This window comes from Micropterus dolomieu, linkage group LG01 (genome assembly GCF_021292245.1).
Source record: "Micropterus dolomieu isolate WLL.071019.BEF.003 ecotype Adirondacks linkage group LG01, ASM2129224v1, whole genome shotgun sequence".
In the NCBI taxonomy this organism is placed as follows: Eukaryota; Metazoa; Chordata; class Actinopteri; order Centrarchiformes; family Centrarchidae; genus Micropterus; species Micropterus dolomieu.
The window spans coordinates 54,319,490-54,329,202 of NC_060150.1; the positions used below are offsets into that span (position 1 = coordinate 54,319,490).

Consider the following 9,713-nt stretch of genomic DNA (forward strand, 5'->3'; position numbering starts at 1 on the left):
TTTCAATTGTTTTCAATGTATTTTTAATTTTCTAGTATTTACGCTACTGTAGGTAGTCGCTGAGAAATGAATTGCTTCCAATCAGCAACCGTATACTAACAGGCTGTACCGAGGATGCTTTGGCGGTGCTTGAGCTTGCCCACCAGAGGGTGCAATCGGATAACGTGGAGGTGTAAGTCTGATGGAAAAATATCACAGAGACCAAGTTTGTGTCTCTAGTTCAAAAAGTTCAAAAATCTTCAGATAAGAATCTCACTGGTTTTTACATTCCATGGACAGAAGTGTATTTCATCATTTAAATCTTTATGTATAATCTTTATCTTGGAATAAGACAGATTATACTTTATTATATTATTACAGTGATTTAATGGACATTTACTCCTGCCCATCTCGACAGGTTCTGTTTAACATAATATTTAATCACCAGCATAATGGTAATAATATATCTTATTGATACCCATTGAGAAACACACTTTCTCCTGCTGCAGGGAGGTCAGAGGCTGCACCAGTGAACTCTCCCAGGAGCTGGTAATGATTCAGCAGAGTGATTCTTCTGGTTAAGAGATGATCCATCTTGACTTTATTTGCAGGTAGTCTTAAGCCCCTAATTCCCTTAAGTCACCTTTTATTTTGAAGCAGACCAACACAAATTTGTCTGAAAACGCTGCTGTTGCTTATCTGGAGACCAGTTTACTTAACTTGATGCCAAATGATAAAGACCCTGCTTCTAAACCTCCAAACCTACTTCTGGTTTTAATGGTTGACAATAAATCATACTGGATCTGTGGGGAATGTAGAACAATGACAAAATTAGTTAAGCAAAGTTTGAGTATGATGAACTATACCTACATTGAACTATAATTATATATTTATGCTTTGGAAAGAAATCTGATTTGACAGGTTCTTTAATTAGGGCTGGGCATTAGATGTCCCCCTGCAGTTAAACTGTTCCCAGAGCTCAAAGTGGTACTTTAGGCATTTATTTAGGTCAAGTCTATTGCTTTATAAATTTACACATTTATGATTGAAGATGGCATTAAAAAAAGCAACAGTACTGTTGATAAACTGTAGTGTAGCTTGTGTCATGCCTAGCCCCATTTGAAAATATACTGTACACTGTGGGGAAAAATGTAAGATTGTGATGTAGTTACACACTAGATGATAGACTCTTAGTTTATGTACTGAAGCCAAACATGTTTTAGGCAGGGCTAAGTGCATCTTTCAAAATTAAGTTTATACACATTAATTAAGCAGTTATCACCAGATCCAAATTTTTAAAGCTGTGTTTGGTCTCAACGGTTGGAAGGGCATGTTGGATGTTTTCAGACCTGACACCTAACCGTTTTCATGATCATTTAATATGTTGTTGATTTATCATTTGTTGTATTAAATGTCAGAAAATAGTCAAAAATGCTTGACCATAACCCAAAGATATTTAGTTTATTGTCATGTAAGAAAGCAGCAAATCCTCACAATTATGAATCTGAAACTCAACTCATGACTTCAACAGTTATCAAAATAGTTCTCAATTAGTTTCCTTTCTATAGAAAATTTCACTATTTCAGCTGAAGCAGTATCTTACACTGTAATATTTCCCTTGCATCTGCACTGCAACAGTTGGATTTGGGAATATCTCCTAGTATGCTGAGATTGTATCTTTGAAATCATATCAGGAGGGCAGTTGGCACCCATCTTAACTTGTGATCACATTAACCAAGCAATATATTTATTGGCATTGCTTATTTTCTCAATAGATAAGTCTTCTCTTGTTAGTGGGATTACAAGTTTTTGTCAAATGATATTAAATGCAGGGACTTTTCCAAATCTGAAGGTTTTGTGAATTGACGCATTTGACACAAAAGCATCTGCTCTGTCTTTCCCGAAATCAATTCAGACGCGTCTGAAGCCCTCCACCTCTCCTCCCACCCCTGCCTCAGAAAGCTATTATGGTCTCAGAAATAAGGGGGTCCACCCCCCTAGAGATGTCAACATCTCGTCCCTCCCTTTGTTGCAGATTATCGCCGAATGAGTCATTCAATTCAGCTGCAGACGGGCTCTGCCTGTGGCCAATTTGTTTTCCATCACTTCTGAAGAGCGCCTGGTTAAATTAACCCGTCATACTGAGTCTGCAGGGAGAAGACAAAGTGAGGCCACAAGCAATAATCACTCATGTATGGTGGTAAATGAAATGCTGGGTAAACTGCCCTCCGGTCTCTAATCGTCATACCGCAAACAAATGCTAAATCAAATCTGTTATTCGGAGAAAATCTAATTATACACATCACCCTATGATATATTGTACAAATCACTGATGATGTAGTGATAAATATCTGCTGAAAAACAACTTCCGCCAACAAAACAAAAACATTTAAGTAAACAAAGAGTCCATTAATTTCTGCATGTTTTCTATTTACAAAGAACACCTTAACCTGCCTGAAACAACTTAATCTAGTGTTGATTGATTACCAGGAAGTGAAAAAGTAATAAATCCAAACATTTTCTGGGTTCAGCTTCTCAAATATGATTTTTTGCAGCATTTTATTTTGACAAGTTGCACCTTAACCATTAAAGAATTGGGGGAAGAACAGATTAATTGACGATGACATTTTATGTCTTATAATTTTATTTTTGATTTCCAAAAAGGTAGGAAACTGTTTTGGCGTTTGATTTACTTTTGGTGGATTTACCCTCCACCACATCCCTGATGATTCAGATGTTTTTCTTCTCTCTTTTCCTTGGTAATATGGCAATCACAAAAGCTGAAACCAGCGTTTCTCTGGAGATTAAAAAAAAAAAAAACTCATCCAGGCTCCATTTGAATTTCAGAGCCTTGCCAGTGAATTCATAATAGACTTCAGAATAAGCTCTGTGGCAGCTTATGGCATTCCAGTTATGCCAGTCTCACAAGATACCCCCTCCCTCCCCAACCACCCCAAGTTCCTGCAGCCGGTGTGTTGTCTTGGCACTGAGCTGTAGCAAAAAATATGATCACATTTAACACAGCAGAAATCCCTCTCTGCTTTTTAGTATTTCAAATTTACAAATTTTAACTCCACACAAATTACTCCTTTTCTGTCCTCATTTTTTGCTGGAGCTTTCTGGTCGGATGGTTCAGTGTGATCACAATTTCCTCCCCTTCCTCTCTCTCTTCTCATCATGTCCCTGCAGCCTTGGGCTCTTTTCTTCCCCAAGGGAGGAGAGCGCATGTGGGCGAGAGAGATAGACAGAAAGAGGGGAAGAGAGAGAGAGAGAGAGAAAAGGGCTGCTGTCACTGGAGGTGGCTTCTAATACTGCTGTCACTGAATAGATGTGAGTTCACTCTGGGTGCTACTGTGACTCTGTGTATGTGTGTGCATGTACATGTATGTGTGTGACTGGAGGGTGTGGGGGGGTAGCGGCATGGGAGGAGTCTCTGTGCTGTTATTTGTAAAGGCTTTTGATTGCTCTGTGTGTGAGAGATAGAGGGAGTGAGGGAGTCCCCCCCTTTCTTTTTTTCTAGTGGCTCACTGTTCAGTGCACAATGACTCAATGAAAAGTGGAGGGGAGAGGCAAACACACTGTACGGCTGCGGGAGAGAGAGGGGGAGAGAGAGAGTAGAGAACACACAGGAGAGTAGAAGAAGAGAAGCCAATTGGAGGGAGCTCTAAAGCCAGTGGCAAGAAGAAGAGGACATACTTATCTTTTTTCCCCTTCTCTCTTTCTCTCTCTGAAAGGCCACTTTGGAATCAAGTGGCAGCTGTTCAGTCCAAGCTGAACTTCACCTGGCTGTCTGTCTCAGCTTCTTCAAGCAGTTTACTCACTGCACTTTCATACTACAGCATTTAGAAGAGGTTGTACTGCTACTGGTGGTGGTCAGTCATCCCAGAAAGAAAGGAGGGATAGGATCTGTCGGCTTGTTCCTGCAGTGTGGTGGAGTGCCGCAGGAGAGCAAGATGCCTGCTGGGAGAAGCGGGGATGGAGCTGGGTCAGTAGGCTGTGGGATGGCAGCAGTGACAGCGGCCCCGGGACAGTTTTTTCACTCTGGACTGCGGATGATGCTGGCGTGGGGCATCTTGGTGCTGGTGGCAGGACGGGGAGGTGTGGAGGCGTGCCCCTCTCCCTGCAGCTGCCTGGGAAACACAGTGGACTGCCATGGCCTGGGGATCCACTCTATACCCAAAAACATCCCCAGAGGGACTGAGAGGCTGTGAGTAGTCATACACTGTGTGTGTGTGTGTGTGTTCACATTTTTCTATACTTCTGAGGACCAAATGATCACAGATCGGTAGATGAAGGGAATCCTTCAGGGTGATGACACAGTGCTGATCCTCACTTAAACGAGCAAGAAGCAACTGGGTTTATCAAGACCATGTCTTTGGTTTAGTTCATAGGTTAGGGTGTGAAGATCCTCACAAGTACAATCAAACATGCAAATATCTGTGTTTGTCTGTGGAAGATGGATGTGTGTAAAACTTATAGTGTGTGACAAACCCGAGAGGGAACTTATATGTGTGACTCACCCTGTGGTCAGTTATGTTTTTGTGTGCACACACTTTATGTGTCATTCCTGGTTTGTTGCAGTGTCTCTCGTGTTCCTTCCAGCTCTAGTCTGTTTAACCTATTGTCACACGCAAGCATGCACGCACACATACACACTTTGACTCTCCACTTGACTCCTACTAATTAGAGTGCTGGTCGGGGGCATCATTTCTCTTACCTGTAATTTTTTACTGTTGCAAATACATGTTCCTAATCTCCCATCTTTCCATGCCTCACATTAGTCATGCACTGTAGAAATTCCTCATCACCTTTTCTTCTCTCCATCTCTTTTTTTATTCCATTCTTCTCTGTATCTTGTTTCATCTTATCTCTTACAGCATAACTGCACAAGTCCAGAGAAGTTTAATATAATCTCATTTAATGTGTGTGTGTGTGTTGTTTCTCTTAAATTGCTTCTCTTACTGCAAGATAAGTATATTTTGAAAGTAAATTTGGGATAACAAAGTGTGCTCCTGATATACCTGACTAAACAGTTTAACAGAATTTTTAAATTCATATTTTTTTTTGCTGTACACATAGTTAAGAATATTACTGAAAGGGACACCCAAGCCATCACTGAAAATGACTGATTTGTCTTTACACTGTGCTCCAGTGTGTTGTGATGGCATTACTTTAAGTGAAAATATTAAGTTCACTAACTACCATTTACTGTATTCTCAGATAATGCAGATCTAAATTTCATGCCAGTTTAAGGAATGACACATGTTATTGTAATTAAAGTGAATGTTTCTAACTAAATTGCTGCCCTACTGATCTAATTTTGATGAAACTTCCAGGAATCATACATCTTGTCACTGAATCACACGCTGAAACTAGTACTTTGATCATATTAGCACATGTATCAGCTGTTTCCAAGCTACTTTGGCTATTTCTGGTTCAGCTGGTGGTTTCCTATGTTTCCAAGAGTGTCTGTGACAGCCAGAGAGGCAGCATGAACAAACCAAATTTTCCATTAAAAAAAAATGGTGATGGTCATACCTCTTGTCTCAAAAAGCCTAATGTGATGTTGCTGCACTGTCTTCTGGTTTGCTGATACTACGGCTGGAGTCTCAGTTAGTCTGTGCCTGTTCTGCAGAGCATTTCTCCTTGTGTGATTGCTGAATGGTGGTGCAAATTAGCGTCTCTAGAAATTAGCCCTCACTATTTGACTCTAATGGTCTGCCACTGCTGTAAAAATTGTAGCTAATTGAAATATCTAGTTGTGCTGGCAGCTCCATTTTCTACCTTTTTGCCAGTTATTTACAACAAAAAATGAAGATGCACCCAAAAAACGAGCCCAGAAATGCAAGGCATGTCACTGATATCTTAAAACCTTGTACAGGAGATTTACCTTTAGAGACTCTAATCTTCTAACCTAAAACAAACCTCAAGAATATTACAGTGTGGACTGTTTGTATATAAATAAGGAAACACTTTATCTCTGGCTCTTTAAGTGTTTGTACTGTAAGCGCTCGCAGTGCAGAGTGAACATACATGTGTTTGTACATTGTAAGTGTGTGTGTTTATTTCAGGTTCTAGAGTGCCTGTGTGTGAATAATTGATGATTGTCAGGGGTGCCAGCAGAGATACATTATCCTTCCTCCTCTCTGGTTTACTGTAGCGTGGAGGATGTTTTCCCCTCTGAGGCCGATCGCTTTATGATCGGGTATGAGGGCCTGGGTCCCCTGGTCAAAGAGAAATGGCATGGAAAAAACTCTGAGCCTGCAGACCCACTTGCTCGTTCGTCTTCTTGCATTGCTGAGATGGTAACTGTTCCTCTGCTAAAGGTTTTCTTGCTCTACAAAGTAATAGTAGCTGACAGAGTGGAGAAACTGAAAAAAAAGCTATTGTCACTTGCTGACATAAATGTGGCAACAGTTTTATTTAGTAGAGCAGAAAGGTGCTGTGAAAGTTAAAACTATTTCGTAACGTTTGAGGTAGCTTAGGATCAGACCCACGGGCAAAAATGAGTGTTTGTCGTGTTATCTCAAAAAACTTTTGATTCTGCGTTCGAGACATCTTTCGAGGCCCAAATAGAAAGCTTCGCGTGCCATATTTTAAGTGCTTTCTCTCGACTAGTTTGACAACTGTAACCGTTAAGACACCACGGTTGTTGACAGTCATGATCCTGGAAGTTGGACACTTGCCCCTCCTGTTCAATCTCCGCACATCACACATGTTGTTAAAAATCACAAACCAATATTGGCTTGTGATTCAACGTGTAGTATTAAATGTGTTCACTGTGTGCACTGTGATCAGATAAATTTCCACAGTGACCAAACTGAAGCACGTACAGTATGTGTTTGCATTATCAAAGGATCACATGTGTAAGTGGTTAGGTTGGTCCATTTTGAGTTTTACTTCAGTAACTACTGCAGTACATTCTGTATCGGTTGCGCAAGTTCTCAAATAAAAAAACCCAAATACAGTTGAATAGCTATTTTAATAAATTGGCACAAAGGTTAGCTATAGGTGCATGAAAACTTTTGGTGAGCTAGAGTGACAGTTCCTACCTGCTGCTAGTCTGTCCTAAGCTGGGCGAAACACATCCTATCTGTACTTGACGAACAGAAATGAAATTCATATTGATCTGGATGGAAAGTTTGATTCTTTTTCAAACACTGCCCTTTTTTTTTTTTAAATAAATCAATGTTTTCAGATGAAACAACTATTTTTACAACTATCTTGAAGGGTCTATTTACACAAATGACAAAAAAACCCAATCAAGTCTGCGGTATCTAGCCATTCAGGTATTATTAGGTTTTCGAGGTTATAAAATCTATCTACAATCTATTCTACAATATTTTTTGTTTTGAATTGGAATGGGAAATATTTTTTTATGATTTGTGTGAAATGACCCTTTTAAATTGAACAAGACCTAAACCAGAGAATGACCAATGACCGGTTACTCTGTGCATGTAGCCAGTGTGGCCTTTTGACCTATAAACTGTTTCATCCTCCCAGAGCGCTGGCAGTCTACCACCCTGTAGACTCAGACAGGCCTTGCCCTGCAGTGGAGAGGAGTAACTCATTAAACAGCTATTTGTTAAAGGGCTTGTCGCCCAATTAGCATGTAAAGTGATCTGTGTGTGTGTGTGTGTGTGTGTGTGTGTGTGTCAGCTGGACAGCTAGCCACTGGGGGAGAGCGAGTTAGTGGTGTGTGTCTGTGTGTGTGGGGAGAGAGAGAGAGAGACGGAGTGTGTGTACAGTATTCCCTGGGAGACGGGCGGCAATAAGAGGGTCATTCATCAAGGTGACTGCACCAGTCAAACTAAACACCCCCTCCTCGTTCAATTGTCATGGCAACGCTGAAAAAATGGATCCCCCTTTGGGCCCTGATGAGCTATGGTTATTTGAGCCGAGGAAAGTGTGAGAAAGAGAGAGAGGATATCAGTGAGCGTGTGTTCATGAGTATATGCACTGGTATTAGAGAAAAGACTGGACTTATGGCCAATGGTTTTTAGTCAGTTAAGTAGGAATCCAGAGTGTTAAGTTTATACTTTTTGAAAAGAGCAGTTCAAACTGTTTTTCACCCAGTTCTCATGTTCCCACACAGCAAAAAGTTTATTTTCAGCTCCAAGAAGACACTTTTAACCAAACGTTACAGGAAACTACTGCAGGTCCAACAAGGACAACCGTCCCCTTTCATGGAAGATGTTTCTACAGTAGCCCAAATGGACAAACGGCTCTTCAGAGCAAGTTTTGTCACTAGCTTGAATACATATGATGATGAAGATGATGATGAAGAAGAAGAAGAAGAAGAAGAAGTCATTTTAGTAGTCAACTCGTTTATTAGAAATGAGAAAAGAAGAGAATTTCAAACAAATGGAGGACCACACATATTATTTAGCACAAGAGCCGACAGAGCGTGTCGACTGCCGTAAAGGGAAAGGGAGGGCTGTGCGGTGTATTCATTTGTTATCAAAATAAGCAGAATCTCTTTTTCCTCCTTAAATCTTTATAGCAAAAAGAGAAATAAAGTGTACATGGGACATAAAGAAGAATATAGAGCAAAATCACGTATTGCATATATATATTTTGCAAACATGTAATTTTGTAATATGGTTATTGGTCAAACAGTTAGTTTGTAGGCCATGAAGAGTGACCTAGATGTCTGCATGTAGTTTATACGCTCTGATAATGCTAATGCAACACATCTTTGGAATAGCGTCTTAAGAGCACATGAACAAACACTGAAGTCGGAAGAACAGCTTCACAACTCGGGAAATGGGACCAGGAGGAGCATGTGAATGCACCATGAGCCGATGGTTGCGATTTGTAACCCTCACCACTAGATGCCACTAAAACTTACACATTGAGTCTTCAGTTATATTGGTATACCTAAAAATATTCATCCAAGAAGGCGTTCTCTGCAGTTTACAGTCAGTAAGGTTCTCAGTTCAGAATATGCTTACAGTAATAAAAGGTGAAAAGAAAATTAGCAAATCAACAGACTACTCTGGTACTTTATAAAACACAATTTTTACATGAATTTTGTATTATGCTTGGGTTTCTAAAGTAGTTGTATTAAGTAGTATTAAAAAAGTAGACTTGAGTAGAGGTACGAAGATTTAAACTAGTGCACGTCTTGTCGTGTTTTTCTTTTCTCTAAACTGGTGATGCTGCCTTGGAAGTTGGTCCACCGTGTCATTTTGATGCTGCATGATCTGGCAACTTGGTTGACATCAGACAAACATCTGAAACTTGGATCTGTGTATGATGATTATTCATAATAGAGTTTGAGAGTTGTGCAAATTACAGGAGTTTCTCTGGAGAAATAACAAAACGGGAAGGCATCAGAAGACGGCCTTGAAATCTGGGAGAAATCCAGGAAGAACAAGAATGTTTGCAGGTATGCTGATGTGTCTCCCAGGTTTAACTCTCAGTGCCTGAGCCTAAATGAACCCGACACAAAATCAGGAAGAGGAAATCTTTAAACAAACCCAAACTCTGTCAACGTGTGTTTGTACGTACGAGAGAGAGTGTGAGAAAGTGCAGGGTGAGGTCTGCACCATCTTTGTGCAGCTCAAGGAAAGAGAGAGACTTAGAGTGTGTGTGTGTGTGTGTGTATGTGTGTGTGTGTGTGTGTGTGTGTGTGTGTGTGTAGGAGCTCCAGCGGCGATGTAACACCTTGATTACACTGATAGAGAGAGAGAACATGGAGCTGGAGGAGAGGGAGAAGGCTGAGAAAAAGA

General features: G+C 40.5%; 1 protein-coding gene across 6 annotated transcripts in view; it reads left to right on the forward strand.

Annotated features, from left to right (window-relative positions):
• slit1b (slit homolog 1b (Drosophila)) overlaps positions 1–9,713 on the forward strand; it is an 81,294-nt gene that overhangs the window by 3,623 nt on the left and 67,958 nt on the right. For 2 of the 6 annotated variants that reach the window (XM_046048000.1, XM_046048022.1), the window contains exons 1-4: positions 31–172; positions 489–528; positions 3,169–3,309; positions 3,714–4,186. The exons of 1 other annotated variant lie outside the window; for it this stretch is intronic. In XM_046048000.1, coding sequence (XP_045903956.1) covers positions 3,933–4,186 — 254 coding nt within the window. In that variant the 5' untranslated portion in view covers positions 31–172; positions 489–528; positions 3,169–3,309; positions 3,714–3,932. Of the gene's footprint in view, positions 1–30; positions 173–488; positions 591–3,168; positions 3,310–3,713; positions 4,187–9,713 lie in introns of those variants that run through there. 3 more of the 6 variants (XM_046048007.1, XM_046048030.1, XM_046048014.1) reach the window with 3 other exon arrangements.